The 22,070-nt window shown below is 35.4% G+C and overlaps 1 protein-coding gene and 1 long non-coding RNA gene across 4 annotated transcripts; one reads left to right on the top strand and one right to left on the bottom strand.

Moving 5' to 3' along the window:
- The first annotated feature begins 10,772 nt into the window (after positions 1–10,772).
- Positions 10,773–12,399, top strand: LOC145099977 (uncharacterized). 3 transcript variants are annotated; one of them, XR_013704739.1, is made up of 6 exons: positions 10,773–11,053; positions 11,377–11,517; positions 11,604–11,704; positions 11,840–11,906; positions 12,000–12,067; positions 12,161–12,399. It is a non-coding gene; the product is annotated as an uncharacterized LOC145099977 (long non-coding RNA). The 3 variants fall into 3 exon arrangements; XR_013704740.1 differs by having other exon boundaries at positions 11,877–11,906; positions 12,000–12,399; XR_013704738.1 differs by having other exon boundaries at positions 12,000–12,399.
- A 3,844-nt stretch (positions 12,400–16,243) lies between these two features.
- Positions 16,244–19,357, bottom strand: LOC145098095 (uncharacterized). The gene is made up of 2 exons (XM_079035771.1): positions 17,118–19,357; positions 16,244–17,036 (listed from the first exon to the last, which is right to left on the bottom strand). Exons 1-2 carry the CDS (start codon positions 19,355–19,357, stop codon positions 16,244–16,246), a joined length of 3,033 nt encoding a protein of 1,010 aa, XP_078891897.1.
- Between the last annotated feature and the right edge of the window lie 2,713 nt (positions 19,358–22,070).

Below are 22,070 nucleotides of genomic sequence, written 5' to 3'. Positions count from 1 at the left end.
GGAGACATTTGACAACAATGTGGTATAATGTTACAGATGGGAGAAAAAAAAATGAGAAAGGAACAAGGATGGGGAAGACGGTGGGTGGAGAGAGAGGGGGGGGGGGGCTTGGGCGAGATTTTAGTTTTTATTTTTTATTTATAATTATTTAAATACCAAAATAAATAAAGAAATTAGAAAAAAGAAATGAAAAGGGTAAAATTATCTTTTTAAGTGTATCACTTGGTATGCTCAATGTACTGGCTAGGGTTGGATCGGGACAAGCGGGTGCGTATGTTGGGCGTACGCTTAGGTATGATGGGCGTACGTGTGTCTTCCAAAAACACTAATGTGGGAGACTTGAGATTTAGATACCTCCATCACATTGCAAGCTTCTCAAGGTATAAAGTTCAAACCTTGACTTGTCAATGTCTAGTTTCCTTTTATGGGTTGATTTGGCTCACCTGGGTTGGGTCTATTAAGACCAAGATGATGGAGTTCTTTAATGACAGATATCCAACCGTTGTTGAGACTGCCGCAGCTGCAGGTGTTCGACCGAGTCGGTTTTTCAGTATCGGGACTTCGATAATACGAAGCCCCCGACTTCGATAGCCGATTTCTAGAGTGAGAGTATTTTTCTTCTCAAGTTATTCTAATTGTTGGTGGTGTTGTGTGAACCATTTGAGGTGCAACTGTAACATCCCAAAAATACAGCCCAAAAATTTTTGTTTTAATATTACTAAAAACCACAACATCAAATGTTATATAATAAAACCATGAATCGTATGTCTCAAAATGCCATAGTAAATGTATCAAATCAAAAATTAAGTCAATATCATATCAAAATATTGTTGGATTAGTGTCTAAGTCCATAACTATTTTGGTATGTACTTGACCCGATGGTGTATGGTCCTTTTGGGTTGCCTTCACCAAAGCAACTTGATTGGAGAAATAAATAGAGAGAGAGGTTATTATGATTTATTAATATGTTATAAGAATAATATATTAAAGGAGAAATCATATTTGTTTAATTAATATTGTTCAATAATTAATTAAGAATTAATTTTGTGGTCAAATGTAATTAATTAAACTAGAGGGGCTGAATTGTAATTATGTGATAGTTACAAAATAAGGTAAGGATTATCTTAAGGATAGGTTGGACGAATTTGAGGTGATAAGGACCTTAGAATTTGATTATGATAAGGATTAAAGGCTTATCTTATGGGTTGCTTGGTAAGCAAGCAACTAGATAAGGATAAGGACTGAAACCCTATCTCTACACCTATATAAAGACCCCAAGGCTCATGAATTCGTCCATGCCTTCCCAAGAGGTCCTAGAGACGAATTCTTATACCTTTCCTCTTTCTTTATACCTTCTCCATTTGCTCTTGGTGTTTGTAAGCCATTAGAGGAGTGACACTTGTGACTCTAAGCCTTCCAAAGTCAATTCAAGGAGGAATTGGGATTGTTATTGCTACATAACAATCAAGGTAATATCATAAACCTAATTATATGTTAATATCGATTTCCATATGCTAGAATTAGGGTTTATAGTCTTGGATTCAAAGCATGTACATTAGAGAAACCTAGATCCAAGCATTAGGGTTTGTATGAACACATAGGATGTTCTAAGGACCATCTAGTATTTTGAAAGTATAAAATACTAGGTGGTCTAATTTTAATGTTATATATAGTATAGGGTGTATTAGACCACCTAGTATTTTGAAAGTATAAAATACACCCTATACTATATATAACATTAAAAGTCTAACATTATATATATGTATGAGTAAAAGTCAGTCTTACCGTTAGTAGGCCTCATTCACGAAGCTGGTCTATAAGGGGTGTTTAAGGAAATTGCCTATAAAATGGCGATTGAATGGGTATCCACTCTTACCCACCGCACTCTTGACTAGTGGAGGGTCGTTAGCCGAACGGGTAGGATAGGACAAAAACCTTCCATTATAAGTATAATGAAGTATAAAAGTAACTAAATGTTTTCATAAAATTCCCAATCTTAGTTACTTAGGCAAAAGTGAATTGCTGCAATTCCATGAAATTACACTTTGTACCCTTGCGAAGACGTTAGTGGAGCGTGTGTGGTTTACCGGCACACTAAATGGTTCTAAGCAAAGGTAGCAAAGGGTGACTCAATGTTTGTAATAGTTCGGTGGAGCGTGTGTGGTTTACCGGCACATCGAATAGATGACTGTAACATGTGGGGGCACCATGTAAGTTTGCATGGTTATTCACACCCGCTTTGTGATCCTCGGCATCCCACTCACAAACAAGAGGGGCATATCGAGATTTAACATGCCATTGAAATGTTCAATGAATCTCAAAGGATCTAGGAGTTTTCATAGACTTAAAACTTAAATTTCTTTTTGTTTTTTTGTGGTGGAAATTAGTGAATCGTCATTCACTTACCTTCAAATATTCTGCAATTAGGGTTACGGCATCCCTCTCCCGAGTTGTAGAATATTGTGTTGGGTCCTAGCCTTAGTATTTCATTTGGGTGATTTACAAAGGACTCAATCTATCAACTAACTTGCATTCGTTTTCTCCCGTTTTGTAGATGTCAAAGTTCGACAACTATGGTCTTCCCAAATCCCGTGGAACAAGCATTCCACATGAAGATGATATTCCACGATTCGATCGAGGAACAAGAAATCATGCTTCGCTTCCTCCTCCTCCTCAAATCGTTCTCCCTAACCCACAAGATCGAAATATTGAAAGGTTCAATATCACTCAATCCCTTTTGGCAAGTAAGCATAAAGAAGGAAAGTCAGTGTGTGCACACGTCCTAGGGATGAAGTCACACATTGATAGGTTAAGAATGATGGGATCCGTTGTCGGTGAGGAGATGGTTGTTGATTGGGTTCTTCAGTCACTTCCTAACTCGTATAGTGAGTTCGTAAGAGAGTACTATATGATGAACCACGACGTGACCCTTATAGATCTCACATATATGCTTATTGCTGCTGAATCAGCAATGGTTTGGCGCAATAGAAAAGCAAAGTTGATTGGTGAATCTGCCTTCATGGATATAGACAATGGCAACGAAAGACATGCTATGATCGAAAAGTCCAATCATAAGAGAAAGGCAATGTCTGAAGTAGTTCCATGTCCTATTCCAAGAGAGTCAATTTGCTTTTATTGCCAAGTGAAGGGGCATTGGAGACGAAGTTGCCATATTTACCTAAGAGATCTAAGAGATGGGAGAGCCAGAACGTATGGCTCTACTTTAGGTAAAATCCACTATCTAACTCCGTTAAGTTCCTATTCATTGATTCTTAATACATGTTGTGAGAAGATTACATTTGAATGTTTCGCAGGATCGGTGAAAAGAAAGGAAGCTTGATGAGAGAGCAAGATGAATCTAATCACAAGAAATGGATCTTGATCGCATGGACTTGAAGATTAGATTTTGAGCTTAGATAGTTATGAAAGAGTTGTTAGAAATTTTCTTTATGAGATACATAGTTTTCAATGGATTTTTGCATTGTAAGGACAAATGTTTTCCGCTGCTTTTATAAATAAAATAAATTTTGTTTGACTTATTTATTAATTTTTATTTCCTTGCAATGAAATCGTTATGAAAATTGATGTTTGCATATTTCTACAACGAATGGATATGATTCTTATTTATGGTGTTTATGGAAAAGTCGAGAATTTACCAAATAGCGAGAGTTTCTCATCGCCCAAGTTTCAATTGGACAGAAATTTGGAATCATGCAACTTGGTTGCACGATGAATGAGAAATTTCATATTTGGAAATTAGACTAATTCATTGACAAAGTGTCAAGTGAAGGACTTGGAGATCGAATACACAAAGTTGCATGTTGATCAAGTCCACCATAAGAGTAACAAAGATATTCGTCAAGATTTACTAAAGGTTTAGTAAATATGATTATACTTACAAAATTAAGTGTAATTCTGAATTGATTAAAGGGTTTAGATCAATAGCAGAACGAATAAGAAGAATCAAGTAGGCAGAAAGATAAAAGTTTCTCCATTCTAAGAAGATGGAAGAGTGCCTTTTATGCTTTATGATAGGTCTTAATGATTAAGAACCATATCTCAATTGATCCTCTAAATGAGTCTTAGTACAATTGTATGTCTAAGAAGAGGAATCAAGAATTGAAGAAATGGTTAAATCAAGAAGTCAATCATACTTCGTTCAAATAACAAGTCTTAAAGTTAAGATTGTGACAATGAGTGAAAAAAAAATTAAGGTTTATAACATTCATCAAATGTTGAAAGTTGTGATGTCTTGGATAAGACAAAGACCAACTAGGAACAATTTATGAAGTACTTTTAATATGAGCTACACTAACTCTTGGATATTTGTTTGTCAAGAAATGTTTATTGACAAGAGAATCTTATATGTCAAGGAGTAAGTGGGAGTCTTAATGGTCTTGAAAGGTTTCAAGAATAAATCAAATAAACCTTATCGATCATCACTAGCACACGATTTGAGGTTTACAACCTATCGTGTTGATATTATTTTGTTTCTGTGCCAATCTAATCGAGTTAATTATGCATGTGAGTTCTATGAGTTCTCATTTTGAACGCATAAAAGGCAAAGCACCTTAATCAATGAAAGGTACATTGATAGGAAAGGGTGAGCTGCTTAACTACTTGGAAGACATGGTGGGCAGCTGTGTTACCATAAGGCAAGAAATCAAGATTAAGAAAGTTCGATCCATATGAGTTTGAATTTGTCGTAAACTTTGGTTTTAACAAATTCACATGGATAGGAACACATACACCGTTTAAAATCTAAGTCTCATAAGATTTCCTCCTTCATGAAAATGATTGTAGGGAAATGCTTTCACTAAGAAAGATTTTAAGAAGATAGTAATTGTAAAATTGCATTCTTGAATTCAATCATGGTTACGGTATCCCTTTCCATAATTTGAATTGTGAGGTTTGGCAATTGTTTACACACACATATGAACTATCTAAGGCAAAGGTGTATAAGTTCAAGAAGCCTTGATAAAAGATTATCAAAGCACTAAGTATTAGAAACATGGACTTAAGAAATTCAATAGGTATTGTTTTTCAGAAAGTTAAGACGTTTATGAATACATGTCGAAGCTAGTGGGAGCATAAGTGTTATGTTTTATAATAATCATCATGATAATGGGAGCATAAATGTTATGATTGTATGATTATTAAGGAATGTATTGCAAGTTGGCAATATTAATTATAGAAAACAAGAGTCATTCTTTGCAAAGTTGTAAGGTTGGAATAGTTGTTTTGCTATAATTAAGGGAGAGAATATTATGCTTCATTTCAATTCTACAGGTTTAGGTTGAGAAATGTTAATAAATTTAGTCAAGGGTACATAGTGTGTTCTTAAAATTTCGATTATGATTACGACATTCCTCTTCACAATTGGAATTTTGAGAACATAGCAAATAAAACATTATGCGTCGTGTCCCCATACGCTTCGGGTATAGGATCGATTGCAAATGCTTTAATGTTTGACCATTCTAAAATTTTCCAAATGTCTAGCGCATTTAGAGGGAAAAGGGACTAGAATCGGTTTAGACTAAAATAATTAAACAACTATCAAAGGACAATCCAAAGTTCGACGAGGATTGGTTGCTTGTGAGTAGTTGGAAGCATGGTATTGAATGGACCATATCGACATTATTATGAATATAAAAGATTCTATTAAAAATGAGTTGTCATATGGAAATTGTGGAAATGTTTCATATTGGATGGACCATGTCGTCATTATTATGAATAGATAAGATTCTATTAAGAATAAGTTGTCATATGGAAAATATGGAAATGTATCCATATTGGGAATTGAATATTGAAAATCTATGACTAGATTAGAAACTTTTATGCAAAAGGATGTTCAAAGGAATGTACGTTGAATGAGAGACATCACATCTAAGAAATTGTATTGTAACAATCTCCGATAGAGAACTTGGTAATATCATTGGCAATAGTCTTTGTGACTTTGGTGCAGTGACATTACGAAAGGATCGTTGCATAGAATGTTAGAATCTAGCATATTCTATAAGTAGCAAGAATTTGATATTCTTTCACTTATGGAAAAAGGATTTGGAGTTGTGAAATGAGAATGATTGGAAGTGTGTTCAATTTGATCTATTTCACAAAGTAAGAACCATAGGTAAACATTGTGTGCATGCTAGGAGCATGGGACAAGTGTTGTAATTCAAGTAAGAAGTTGATTACCCGAAACGACAAATAATGAGTAATCAATATGGTGATAAATAAAAGGCATTTTATTTATACTCAAAGGTTTGAGGCCATATGGGATTAGTATTATTCTTGTGTTTCACATTTGCATGTTTTGACTTCCAGAATAATTGAGTTTATTAAGAATAATCGAATTATTCGAACGGGCCACAATCGTTCATATGTTGGAAGTAGATATGAATGAAGACTATCGTGAATTGGTGTGTGGATTGTCTAAAAGAGTATTAGACGTAAGCAAATGTTTGCTGCAACGTTCATGAGTGCTTATGAATGTGATTTGAGCATTGGATTAAACCCACGCTCACTTGGATCACTCCATGGATTGTATCACGAGTGATTGGTGAGACGATAACATCTTATATTCTTGAAACCGAGATGTGTGAGTTGTATCTTGCAAATCGGTTGCACATTGATAATATGTAAACGCACTAGTAACTTGGTGTTATAAAATATATTGTTGTGTGTAATTCGGTAAGTGAGTGCAAGCAAGCATTGTATCAAAGTTTATCCGTTCCTTTTATCCAAAGAAGGATAAAAGCGATATCTTTGGGTCCCTCGATGATTTTGTGATGACAAACGTAAATGCTCGGCCGGGCTAGGGCTAATTTGATTTGTTCAATTAGTGAGTCTTCATAAATCAGAAATCGAGATATAGTACAAAGAGAATGACTTGAAATCATATCTTATATGATATATAGAATGGAGGAATATATGATCCCTTATCTTAAGGACATGCGTATCTGATAGGATCAGAGTTGACAGCGGCTTTGGAAAGCTACGATTGTAGATCAGGATCTGAAGTCATACGCATAATAGTTATTAGACTTATCCAAGTGGGAGACTATTGGATTAGTGTCTAAGTCCATAACTATTTTGGTATGTACTTGACCCGATGGTGCATGGTCCTTTTGGGTTGCCTTCACCAAAGCAACTTGATTGGAGAAATAAATAGAGAGAGAGGTTATTATGATTTATTAATATGTTATAAGAATAATATATTAAAGGAGAAATCATATTTGTTTAATTAATATTGGTCAATAATTAATTAAGAATTAATTTTGTGGTCAAATGTAATTAATTAAACTAGAGGGGCTGAATTGTAATTATGTGATAGTTACAAAATAAGGTAAGGATTATCTTAAGGATAGGTTGGACGAATTTGAGGTGATAAGGACCTTAGAATTCGACTATGATAAGGATTCAAGGCTTATCTTATGGGTTGCTTGGTAAGCAAGCAACTAGATAAGGATAAAGACTGAAACCCTATCTCTACACCTATATAAAGACCCCAAGGCTCATGAATTCGTCCATGCCTTCCCAAGAGGTCCTAGAGATGAATTCTTATACCTCTCCTCTCTCTTTATACCTTCTCCATTTGCTCTTGGTGTTTGTAAGCCATTAGAGGAGTGACACTTGTGACTCTAAGCCTTCCAAAGTCAATTCAAGGAGGAATTGGGATTGTTATTGCTACATAACAATCAAGGTAATATCATAAACCTAATTATATGTTAATATCGATTTCCATATGCTAGAATTAGGGTTTTATAGTCTTGGATTCAAAGCATGTACAATAGAGAAACCTAGATCCAAGCATTAGGGTTTGTATGAGCACATAGGATGTTCTTAGGACCAAAACCCATCAAATATATGAATAAAACTCTCAGGATAAAACTGTTACTGTGGTGTGTGTCATGCCATCATCCCGAGCTCTTCCCCTTGCTAGCGGAAGTACCTGAAACCAAAACTGAAAACTGTAAGCACAAAGCTTAGTGAGATCCCCCAAATTACCACATACCATGCAATAACATATAAAGCACATACTGGGCTTTGCCCACTGCATCAGACCGAAATCCAGAAACTGCATTGGACCGAAGTCCGGAAACTAATCAGGGCCTTGCCCTTTGCATCGGAACGAAGTCCGGAAAATGCATCAGACCAAAGTCCGGAACTAACCAGGGCCTTGCCCTCTGCATCGGACCAAAGTCTGGAACTAACCAGGGCCTTGCCCTCTGCATCGGACCGAAGTCCCGAACTAACCAGGGCCCTGCCCTCTGCATCGAACCGAAGTCTGGAACTAACCAGGGCCTTGCCCTCTGCATCAGACCGAAGTCCGAAACTGACTGAACATAGCATAGCATAAGCATAACAAATAGCATAAACACATATACTGCATACTGTATCGGACCGCAGTCCGGAACACATAACACATAAATATGCCTGAATCATAAAGACATCAAGCATACTGAACTACTGCATCAGACCGAAGTCCGGAACTACTGCTAACTAAATGGGTCGGCATTGTGGCCGTAGACCCGTTCCTACTGGAAGGAAACTCACCTCACACTGCTGAAGTCCTGCTGACAAAACCATAGCTGCAGGATGACATATTCCCGATCTATCAATATAAAAATAACACCCAATTAATAATTGGGTTCCAACTCATAACCATAAGTCCATACTTGGGTAAAAGACTACTTTACCCTTATCTTAGCTTGACTCAATGTAACGCCCCATTCTAAAAGTAATTATTTATGGATCCCCGAGATCGTGAGTAAGGGCGTTTCGGTCTTTTATGGGCAAAGGGTTCTATTCGAGAAGGTTTCGGGTTGGGGTGTGTTGCTAGAAGCGTAGGGCTTCTTGCCACCTTTTCGTGAGGATTTGGTTTTGGGTCTTCGCCCAATAAGAGGATAATGGACTTAATGAGGGTTGTGGGCCCTTGGCCTAGAAATTCATGATGGTTTCTAATGTGATGGTTTTCATATGATAGTTGGGATTTCCGGTGAGTCAGCGTTTAGAGATTTGCAGGATTTCGGCAGTTGCAAGGTGAGTTATCCTCACTGTACTCAAGGGTCTAAGGCACCAAGGCCGGCCCTTTGAATTGTTGTTTAGAGCTTGTTATGATATGTGATGATATGCATGCTAGTATCCTGGTAGATAGGATAATGATATGAGGATATACCTTGTTAGCTTAGTATCCTAGAGGAATGGATAGTTAAGTGATGGCTAGTTCTGGGGGAATACTCTGATGTTTAAACTATTTTGAAAACAAGATGTACGAACGTAATGATTTTTGAATGAAATAAAATGTTTTAATTTGGTTGAAATTTTTGGTCGTTACACTCAAGCCCAAGGCCCAAACCAAAGGCCCAAAAGTCTAATAATGGACCAAGGCCTAACTATGGCCCAATTTTCCAAATTGGACCCAACCCTTACATATAGGCCTTACCCTAAAGTCCATCTAAATGTTCTAGTCCATTTGCTTGCTCTTAAATGGTCCATTATCATCCCAATCACCAAGGCCCAATAGGAAGGCCCAACTCAAGGTCCAAGTGAAGTTAGGATTTCACATAAAATGATGATTAGGGTTAAGTTTCCTACTTAACCCATTAAGGACTTAATCCATTAAGTCCAATATTGCTTTGATTAATCTTTGCCAATGATTATTATTTAATATTTCAAACTATTAAATAATTCCCGTGTGTATGTCCCGATTAATTCTCCAAATTAGGGTTTTATTGGGTCAATTAGGGTCCATTAGACCCCTTAGGGTTCCTTATAAAATGACAATTAGGGTTAAGTGTTTCTTACTTAACCCATTAAGAACTTAATCTATTAAGGGATTAATCCATTAAGTCCTTTACTCAGCTAGATAACTGGTATGTAATAATTGGGCTTAATACATACTCCAATCCCAATGACCCAAAAGTGGGTCCAAATAAGTCCAAGGGCCAAATACTCACAATTAAGGTTTTCCACCCAAACATGGCCCAATAGGCCCAAAACTAATCTATAAGCCCATTAGGGTTTTCTAGCGGGGCACCACCCACTACCACCTCGGGTAGTGGTGGTCAATCGGCGGCATACGGCGGCGGCCACTACCTCACGGTGGTGGCGGTGGCTTTTCCCGAGGATTCTAACTAAACCAAGCACACACACAACACACACACTTCCACACAAAACACACCCACACATAAGTCTTGCTCGAAACAGGAACACCCCTACCCTCTTGCTGGCGTTTGGCAGCAGCTCCCGGTGACAACTACCATGGTTAGAACCGATGAGAAATGAAGGCGAAAAAGCATGTACCTTGGTGTTAAACAAACATTTACCAGTGGTTCGATGGTGATCGAGGAGAAATCAGACAATTCACTGGATCGTTTCCATGAGAAGTGGGGAAGATAAGAGATGTTACTCTACTTAAACAAGCGATGGTTGATTCGTAGTTATGGAGGATGGGTATCGGAAGACCAAAGACAAACAACAGTGGTTATCCGATTAGAAGATGTTGACGGTGAGCCGATGACAGCATAAAAAATAACCCATAACTCCATATCTCAAGCCAGTTCATAAACAATAACACTAAGTATATATAATAATAATAATAATAATAATAATAATAATAATAATAATAATAATAATAATAATAATAATTGTTATAATATATTTTTAAAAATCTCTATTGGAAATCCGTAGGAATTTCCAACGCATTACTGACGAAATGTTTAGTCTATGTACCGCCTAATTTTTGTGAAAATATTGAAAAATTGCGCCTCCATCTATCTTCTATCCTTTTCCCCCCCTTAGTCCTTACGACAAATGAAGAGAAAGCCCTAGTTACCATCTTCTCTCACTGCGACCACCACCAGAGCAAAATCAGTCGCACCTGGACTTCTCTTTGTTGTCTATCACGTCGCTCCTCCGCCTCATCCACCATCATCATCACCGTTGCTTTCGCCATCATCTGCTTGTAATCTCCACGCCACCGCTCACCTGAGGCGCTCACTCCTCCACGTCGCTCCCCTTCAACGCTCACACTTCCAGTCTCTCCCCTTAGGTGATACAATCACCGTGACCTTGATTCTCTCTTGTAATTTTTTTGTGATTTAGATTTGTATTCAGATTCCTATATTTTGTCTGTGAGTTTGTGATTCCATTTGTGTGTAGTTGGTATATCTGCCTTCGGTGTTGATCTTAAAATCAGTGTGGATTGGAGAAAACATCCACACCCATCATCATTATTGTGGATGCATTAAAAAGTTTAGGATCGGATATCATAACTTCCAAATTAAAATTAAGCAAGTTCCTACATTTTTCTTTTCTCTTCACTTCTGTTTGCATCCTTTTAATAGGAATCTGTTTTTATTTTTTCCCATACAGGTTAAGAAAATATATGTTGCCCATGAAGATGTACAAAGTTTATGCTATCTCATGCTGGATTGGTGATAATATTAACCAGAAGTGTATATGATTTTTCCAAACTCAAAAGATCTTGAATGCTTCTAAAAGACTGCAAAGCAAGTAAGTAGTTTGATTTGTTGATTACTTCATTACTTTCCTCTAATTTAATTTTGATGATTTTTTAGTTATTTACCATGATAATGCAGCTTTCACAAGAACTGAATGAGAAACATAAACAATTGGAGATGTTTAAAGATATGTTGAGATTATTTTATTGAAGGGGCTGGCTTGGAAGCAAAAAATGAAGGTAAAAATTGAGATTTAGAGACTGTTTTAGTTATCTTTCCATCATGTTTGAATATCAATTTACATATCTACTTCCTACAATACAAGGATTATGTATTACTTCTAACTTTAGTATTTTATTTCCCATTGAAATCAGTTTCCATCTTACAAATGATGGTGTTATAATTCTCAAGATGTTAGATGTTGATCATCCTGCTTCCAAGGTGAGACATGTAAAATTATATCGTTTACTTTATTTTCAATTGTTGTATAGCTACTTATTACTTTTGTTTAATTAAATATGTTGAATTATATAGGTTCTTGTTAAATTGGTTGAGCTTGAAGATAGAGAAACAAGAGATGTACTATTATATAGTTACTCACGGTATTGTTCTGTATATCATACCTCTTTATATTGGTAAATGTATTTTAATCCTGATATAAAAAGCTTATTAATCTATTTTTTGATAATTTTTAGAGTGTAAATTATCTTGTCAAAAACAAGACTCACCCACATCAGTCATGAGTGGATACAAGTGAGTGTTATGTTATCAAGTCTTGGTGAAATTACACTAAAGTGTAAATGAATGGGCTATTGAGTTTTTTTAATAGGTAAACATATTGGATTTTATTTAGAATATGTAAATGTAATAGATTTGTATTTTTACTTGTTAATGTATTGGATGTGTATTAATATAATATAATGTATTGGGTTTGTATTCTTGTATGTTAATATATTGAATACGTATTATTGCAAATCTAATGTATTAGGTTGTTTTTTTTTCTGCATTTTGTTCCAAGAAAAAATGTGGATTGTTATTATTATTTTTTTTAAAATTAAATAGAATATTCTGCTGGAAATATGTTGGAAATGTTTCGTTGGAAATAGGTTGGAAACAGGATTTGTAGCAATTTTGTAGGAAAAAAGGTGTCGGGGAGCCTAGGGGAACCTTGTTAGAATTTTGTTGGAAATTTGTTGGAACTTCCTATGAATTATTTTGTAGGAAATGTGTCAGACATTTTGTTGGAAGTTTGTAGGAACCTTTTTTCCCACGGCCCTTTTTCAAACCAACACTTTTTGTTGGAACTTTGTAGCTAAACCTTATTTCGTACAAAATACCAACAATATTCCTTGTAGGTAACCATCCATTTTTCTAGTAGTACTCTACATGAAGTCATCCGCTCTCAGACGTTTTCGCTGTTTCGTCAGTTCGGAGATGTGACAAGGGAACACAACATAGCAATGAAGAAGGAAACACACACTTGTGTACTTTGATTAACTTAAAAAAGAAACGGAATACAAAGAAAGCCATATAAAAGAAAAACTGAAAAAAGGAAACTGTTACTACAACACCACTACCTAGAAACTAGGAAAATACAATTAGACAGCTACCCACTATCTGGACTAATTCAGCAGAAAGGAAATACTACACAAAATAAAATAAACATGAATTAAATTAAGAATAGAGGCAAGCATGTGAGGAGATTGCATGAGCCTGATGTTGCACTTTTTAATATTTAAAAATTAGCTTAAACAAATATAAGTACAACTTTGATATTTTGATATTTAAAAAAGATATATCCAAAATTATTCGATCTTTTCTTCTATATAATTTTTCTATAAATCAGTATGCAATATTTATTTAAATGAAGGAGGACGATAAGTGTGATAATTAAAGATGCAAGAGAAATGAGCGGCACTCATCAGTTGGAAGAGGAAGCCGCGATATCTCAGGTCACTTACCAAACTTTGAGAGAGGCAAGGACTAAAATTGACAACCTCAATAAATTAGAGTGGCGAAACTATTAATAAGGATTATTTAATTACGTTTCTTTTTAATTAATAAAATAAAATTTATATACCAGTATAGTTTACTGATAACAAATTTTCACTTTTATCATTTATTTTGTACGACGACACACCGTTCTTTGTAGGTGGCGGCGTCCAATTTAGGAGCGTTTGGCGTCAATGATCAATCTATCGGCGTTGCTCAAGTTTTTATCCGCCTTCATGGTCTATGGTGCCGACGATAGGCTGTTCTAGGCGTCCTAGGAAGAGAGGGGACGAAATGGGGTTGGACTGCTGAGTCGTTTGTGATGAAGGGCGAGGGCAGATCTGGATGGATTTCTGAAGCTGTAAATGCAAGTTGTCAATTTCAGTTATGGATGAATAGCTAACACTTTGATTTTGATGTACAGTTTTGAATGTTGCCAATGGCTACAAAAATACTAACCTTTAGCGGCGACAAAAGTCGTCGCAATTGATCATCTCTGCCGTCGCTAATTCTATTAGCGACGACATATCGTTGCTAATGCGTCGCCGCAGTTGCCTTGTAGCTAATAGCCCATGTCGTCTCTAATATTGTCGTCGCTAATACCTGTCGTCCCTAATACACCAATGTCGTCTCAAATAGTGTCGTCCCTATTAATATTCCGGCCACCGGTAGGATTTTTCCGGCAATACTCGCCGGAGGTCACGTCGTCACAATTAATAGTGGTCGTCTCTAAAGGCGTCGCTGCTAATGTTTTTTTTTTTTTTATTGAGAAAAACTTAATTTTTATAATATTAATTTATATATATTATAAAATGCTGTTTTGATAAAAATACATATATAAATACATACCACATTATATAAAAACATCAAAAATACCATATTCCATAAACTATTTTTTAAACAAACATCAACATACCATATCTAATAAATCTCAAACAAACGTTTAATATATATCATACATAAACTATTTTCCAAATCAAAAATAACATCCTCCATATCATAAAACAAGAAATACTAGTTGTCTTCGTCTTCCCCACCGTTCTCCCCATCGTTGTTTTCCTCGTTGACTTGGTTTTTAAACGAGCGAATAATGTCTCCAATGGCCGTCACAAATGTCGGGTTTTGAAGAAAAGCATTCACATCAACATCCTACAATTAAGTCACAAACAAATAAGTTATGAACAATTCAACAAACTATCAAACCATCAAAGCACCAAATCAATTAAGTCTATAACAATTTAAGAAACTACCGAGCTACCAAAAATTACTACAAATACATTAAGTTCTTAACAATATAACAAAGCAACCAATTTTTTTTAAGAATTTAACAAGTACCTGTGTTGGTTGCGATGCTTGTGACTGTGACTGCCATTGGGATGAAGCACTTGTACCCGCAGCTGAAGAAGCTTTAGGCCCAATGCCTCTCACATGCCCCCTTCGAGTACCCAACACCTTCTCAAATATTGCGATCCAATCAATGGTGTCTGGATCACCACCAGAGTCGGCTATGTGATAAGTCTGTAGAGTAACCTCAGCAACTAAGGCATTCTGTATTTCACAAAGATTGTTAACATACGTTAAAACTAACAAAAAAAATTCAACAATCTACTTCATTTTTAAGTAATAATAACTTACATATTGCTCTTCAACCAATGGATCAATAAATTCCCCTCTTTTATTTACATGCGCACAATGAAATACTTCAAGTCTATTCAAATTCTGTTTAACATTACAAAATATGTTATAGTTGAATAAACATTAAAAAATATGTTATAACTGAATAAACATTATTGTAACTTACTTTCTTGAAACAAGCACTACCGTAGCTGCATGTCCCTCCACGATTCTTCACTACTTGCTTCTTCCGGCATTCTTTGTTTCCAGCGGATCGTTTTTGATGTTTTTCTGTTAAGAAATGGTCAATAGCAGCATTCCAACGCTGCTGATCCATACCCCTAGGGGCTTGAGCCCTTGCTGCCTCCACATTCCCTACAAAATCATCAAAACGGTTTTTTGCAATATTTTTGCGGCCTCTATACCGTGCACATATCCGATTATTCAGTGATGCCCAATAAATTGAAGCCATGGGATGATTTGTAATCGCGTCAAAATCAAACCATCTCTACAAAAAAAAAATAAAGAAATTAAAAATAAATCAAAATTAAAAATATTAAATATATAACTTTATAAATAATTTACCGAAAGATACTGCAACATTCCAACCCTTTCGGCTTCAGAAACCTTTGTCCACGTGTCTTTATCAAAACCGATGTCCCGCCACATATAGCTCCCAACCTCCCGAATAAAACATTCATACACCTCCCCAATCAGCATTTTAGTATTTACGTCAAATACTATCTTAAGAGGCCGTTCACCGTTAGCTTTATAGAGTTTGTGCATTTTTTTATTCACCGCCATGCCTCTTCGTTTCGGAGGCACTACTGCATAAAAAAATATTAGTCAGACTAATTTTTTATATACATACAATGTGAAATACAATGAATTAGAATAGATTTTAATTATCATCGTTTAGGTGATCACCAAAACCCCCACCGAACGGATGTGGTGGCTCGTCACCACCATCGCCTCCATGACCCATCACAACAGCCATGAGATGGAGCAATGCAATCCAAAAAAATGACATCCTGAAAAATTATAACACAATATGAATATATATATATATATATATATATATATATATATATATATATATATATATATATATATATAATATGACTACAACAAATACAAACCTTATTTTACTAATTAAATGTAAAAAGATTTTTTTAATCATTCTCGCCCCCAGACACTTCAGTGTCTGCCGATACATCACTATCATAATCAGTCTCGCAATCAGACACATTATTGATGATACTCGTTGGCGGGTTAACTTCAATATCATCTTCAATCGATTGAGAATTTTGAAAGTACTGGCTAAAGTCAATTGAGAGAGTGAAATTAGAAGAAGCATTACTAAGAACGACATCGGTTGAATCATTGTCGACATTTTCAATGGGATCATGATCAACATCATTCATCGGTAGATCCCAAATTCTTCTATGATTAACATTTTCAACAACCCACCGTTGGGTGTCATTTTCGTCACTTGAAGAAGGTTCTTGGATGTAAAATACTTGCTTGGCCTGCGTAGCAAATATGAGTTGATCTTCGCTGCTCAATTCGCGTTGTGGGTCGATACTAGTGAAATTATTATCAGATTTAACTCCTGCAGTATCGAACCACTTGCAACGAAAAAGTACGGTGGAATATTTATGAGGATAATGCAACTCGATAATCTCTTCTAGCTTACCATAATATTTCTGCTTATGCTCTCCCTCAGTTAGAACCCCCGAGTTTTGTGTTGATCGTTGAGCGTCACGCATAAGTACCATATACCTAACACCATTCACTATGCAAGCGGTGTAAGTAAAGGCATGCGCATGCACACCGATTGAAAGAGACAATAACTCCTTATTAAACTCTGGAGATTTTTGTTTTTGCATATCATAGACCTTATGAAGTAACCATTTAGGAAATTCGATTTTTTCATCACTTTCAGGATGTAACGATTTGAATTCACTACATTGATGAAAAATATATATATTTAGTAAAAATGCGAAATTAAAAAAAGACAATGAATTAAAAGATAAGAAAACTTACGCAATATACTTTCTGACTTCCTCATAATTATCAAGCACAAACCAATGTAGACGTTTTCTCTCCTCTAGACTGAGATGTTTCATTTTCCTTCCGCTAGTTGGTCGACACTTAGACTGAAACACCCATAACTTTGTTTCTTCTATGATAACATCCTCGTTTCTTTCAAGGCGATTGAATCGAGTCTCAACATCTTCAAGGTACATCGAACAAAATGATAATGCCTCTTCAGCGACATAACCCTCAGCTATAGAACCTTCCGGCCTCGCCTTGTTTCTGACATTGTTTTTTAGTTTTTTCATATACCTTTCAAAGGGATACATCCATCTCATACATATTGGGCCTCCAGAAATTGCTTCATCAGGTAAATGCAAAACTAAATGAACCATAATGTCAAAAAACGCAAGAGGATAGATCACTTCTAATTTGCACAATATTTTAATAATGGCTGGTTTGGCTTCTTTCATATCCTTCACCGACAATGTTCTTGAGCAAAGTTGCTTAAAAAACATACAAAGCTCTATTATTGGTGTATAAACACCTTTCCCCAAAAGACCTTTAACTCCAATGGGTAACAAACGTTGCATAAGAATGTGATAATCATGAGATTTCAACCCAATAATGTTAGTATTGGTTTCATTCACTTTCTTACCGATGTTAGATCCAAACCCATCTGGCAGTTTCACATTTCTTATAAACTTACAAAAACAAATGCGGTCAGGTTTCGTGAACGAGTAAGGTGGATGGGGTTTATGGAACTTGTTTCCATTCTTTTTCAGCCATAGATTTTTCCAAATGTTCAGTTTTGTCAAGTCCGCCCGAGCATTTGATGTGTCTTTAGACTTATCATTCATCAAAGAAGTACCCACAAGACTCTCACCCACATTTTTTTCAACGTGCATAAGATCGAAGTTGTGCTTCAGCTCCAGAGAAGACCAATACTCAAGTTCAAAGAATATGCTCTTTTTGGACCAATTCAACTCGAAATCCTCATGATCTCTCTTAATACCAGCTCGTTGAGCAGCTACTTTACCCGGTGGACGAAACAATAGACGAGCGTGTTGCGCTTGTATTTCTTCCTCGCTAAACTTTCTTGGAGGACCTCTTGTCTCATGTTTGCCATTATAGTCCAAACTTTTTCTCCATGGATGGTCAGCATCTAAGAACCAGCGATGACCAATATATACGACTTTATTTGATACTCTGTATGACGGGGTGTCTTCGTTGCAAGTCGGACAAGCTTTGTACCCTTGTCCGCTCCAACCGGATAAACTACTACGAGCGGGAAAGTCGTTTATTGTCCATAACAACATCGCTTTCAAATTGAAGAATGTATTTGTCGCTGCATCTTTAGTACGTACTCCAAAACTCCATAACTGCTTCAACTCATCCACCAACGGCCTAAGGAACACATCCAAGTCCTTCCCGGGTGCTTTGGGGCCGGGAATCAACAAGGTCAACATGAAAGATGACTCTTTCATGCATAGCCATGGTGGAAGATTGTAAGTGGTGAGTATGACAGGCCACGTGCTGTGAGGATTACACATGTTACCAAACGGATTAAAACCATCAGCAGCAATCCCTAAGCGTACGTTTAGGGGTTCACTCGAGAAGTCAGGATACTTCATATCAAATTTTTTCCATGAAGTACCATCAACGGGATGAATCATCGTACCATCTTTGGATTGTCCGGTACTATGCCAAATCATATCTTTAGCTGTGTGTCTTGAACAGTACAAACGTTGTAGTCTGGGGGTCACAGGAAAGTATCGTAAAACCTTATGAGCCACCTTCTTACCCTTTGTATTTTCATCAACCCACCGACTCTCATTACAAACTGGACATTTTTGCAACAACTCGTGCTCTTTCCAGAAAAGAAAGCAGTCATTTTTACATACGTGTATTGACTCATAACCTAAGCCGATCTTTTTAAGTGTCTTTTTTGCTTCGTAATATGAGGGGGGGGGGACCCTGTTTCCTTCAGGAAATGCAGTTTGCAACAACTCAAGAAGCTGATCGAATGAACTATCAGTCCATTTGTTGATCACCTTGATATGCATCAGCTTTGCTAAAAAGTCAAGGGACGAAAACGAACATCCAGGATATAATTTGAATTGGACTTCCTCTAACAGCTTTTGAAATCCAACATCAACACCTCTACCGTCTGTATCTAGGTTCCCTTCGTTGCAGTTGGTATCATTTTCAATCACACCTCCCATAACATCATCAATAACATCGGTCATCTCGTTACTACGCGGTATGTCTTCGACAACCGGGTGAGTTGTATTTTCGCCGTGGTACTTCCATATAATATAATGTGGACTAAAACCATGTTGAAGTATATGGAATTTCATTATGGCTAGTAGTATAAATTTATTGAGATTGCATTTGTTACACGGACATCTAATTTGACCTTTGTTATCGACATGTGGTTTGGATCTCTCGAGAAAAGATTCAAGTCCTTGTTGGAACAAGGTAGAGTTACGGTTTTCAATAGTAGTCCACGTTTTATCAATAGACATGTTGCAACTGAAACATAAGTTAGGTTTTAGTGTTTACTCTACAAGAAGTAGAACTTGGATTGAATATTTATAACAACCGAATATTTCTTAAATTATTTTTTTTATTATAGCATGATACTTTAAACGATAGTATATATATTTGTTATTTATATCATCATTTTTTTTTCATATTTTGATTTGTCAACTTATTTTTGTTTTTATTTTTCTATTTTGATTAATTATAACTTAGTAGATTTAGCGTAGCGTTTTAATTTTTAATTTTTTTATTATTAAATTTTACTTTAAATGATATTATATATTTGTTATTTATTTAATTAGTTTATTATGGTTTATTATTATTCTCCTTCTTTTTCTTTTTAAAACCTTTTTGACCAATTTTGATTTATCAACTTATTTTTGTTTTTATTTTTCTATTTTGATTAATTATAACTTAGTAGATTTAGCGTAGCGTTTTAATTTTTAATTTTTTTTTATTATTAAATTTTACTTTAAATGATATTATATATTTGTTATTTATTTAATTAGTTTATTATGGTTTATTATTATTCTTCTTCTTCTTTTTCTTTTTAAAACCTTTTTGACCAATTTTGATTTATTAACTTATTTTTGTTTTTATTTTTCTATTTTGATTAATTATAACTTAGTAGATTTAGCGTAGCATTTTAATTTTTAATTTTTTTATTATTAAATTTTACTTTAAATGATACTATATATTTGTTATTTATTTAATTAGTTTATTATGATTTATTATTATTCTTCTTCTTTTTCTTTTTAAAACCTTTTTGACCAATTTTGATTTATCAACTTATTTTTGTTTTTATTCTTCTATTTTGATTAATTATAATTTAGTAGATTTAGCGTAGCGTTTTAATTTTTAATTTTTTTATTCTTAAATTTTACTTTAAATGATATTATATATTTATTATTTATTTAATTAGTTTATTATGGTTTTTTTCTTTTTCTTTTAAAAACCTTTTTTATGAATGTTTCTTTGTTAACTTATAGAAAAAAATTATCTATTATGATATATTTATTTTATTTTTTTAATATAGAATAAAATATATTTCTAATAATCATATGAATATTCTTAAATTTTACATACAAATTCATGATGAACATACAATAGTTTCACAAATATATATATATATATATATATATATATATATATATATATATATCAATTTCACATATAAATTAATCAACTCATACAAGATCAACAAGTGAATATATATAAACTACTCAATTCATACAAAACATATCAAATTAATCAACTGAAACATACATTCAAACAATTGAAAACAAAAAAAAAATCACAGTTTCCAGTTTATATCAATCCAAAGAAATCAAAATAATCAAATTCACAATTTCACAGTTCACACTCAAAATCAATTTCACAATTTCACAGTTCACACTCAAAATCAATTTCACAGCTTCATAATAAATTTCACAAATTCACAGCTTCAAAATAATCATTCAAAACAAGTTCACACTTCAAAATAAACAAATTTAACAGCTTCAATATAAACAATTTTACAGTTTCCATCAAGTGAAACTAATCAAACTAACCTGTTTTGCCAGGAAAAATGAAAGCTAGACAGTGGTGAAGGTGAAGCTGCTGGAACGAAAAAAAAAAAAAAGAAATCACTTCAAATAAATCGGTGGTGTTAATGTGAGTTAAAAAGAAAAATGCAAACACAATTGGGTCGTGAAAACTAACCTCGCCGGAGATATGAGCACGAAATCGAAGGTCCCGTCGGAATTAGAGGTGGCAGTCGCTTTGGAGGTTATACCGCCGGTGGGACTTGGTTTTGGAGGACAATCGGCGGTGGGAGAAGGGTTCTAGCCCAATCAGCGGTGGAGAGCGTTGGGAGTCGCCACAGAAACTGCGAATGTGAGTGATACGCGCCGGTGTGAAAGAAAGGAGAGAAAGGTTCGTCTAAGGAAGACGAACTGGAACATAAAGGGCTACGCTAATAGCGGCGACATGCGGCTATTTGCGGCGACAAAATGGAGGGAATCATACGCGCACTTTTTGGCGATTATCAACCGTTGGATTGGGTTGGAATTGTAGGGACAAATTTCGTCTAAGGGTGAGTCAACGGATCGCCCCCTTTAGCGGCGACATGTCGCCGCTAAAGGCGTCGTCTCTAATGCCTTATCACAGGAACAAACCCTATCCGTTGGATTATTTGCCAAACCAAGGGTCACGATTGAAAGTAGCGTATCTCTGACGGATCACCGGTGGTTATTTTTAGCGACGCCGGTAATAGCGACGACAGTGGGGTTTTAGCGGCGACATACAACGCGTCAAGTCTGGTGTCGCCGCTATTGCTCTTGTCGTCCCAAAACGCGTCGTCCCTAATACTCCAAATTCTTGTTGTATAAAATCGATGTAAGCATAACGCAATTGTTCTTTAGGAACTTAGGTTTGATA

Source organism: Lactuca serriola, chromosome 4, assembly GCF_051521515.1.
Source record: "Lactuca serriola cultivar US96UC23 chromosome 4, Lser_US96UC23_V15, whole genome shotgun sequence".
Classification (NCBI taxonomy): domain Eukaryota; kingdom Viridiplantae; phylum Streptophyta; class Magnoliopsida; order Asterales; family Asteraceae; genus Lactuca; species Lactuca serriola.
Note: the sequence above shows the minus strand (reverse complement) of the source record. Positions and strands in the feature narration are given on the sequence as shown.

Bases quoted from the DNA above. Each gene is read 5' to 3' on its own strand.
- LOC145098095 (XM_079035771.1), bottom strand. From the start codon at position 19,357: ATGACCGATGTTATTGATGATGTTATGGGAGGTGTGATTGAAAATGAT. The intron at 17,037-17,117 runs GTAAGTTTTCTT...TCATCAATGTAG, and splicing joins GAAGTCAGAAAGTATATTGC to TGAATTCAAATCGTTACATC.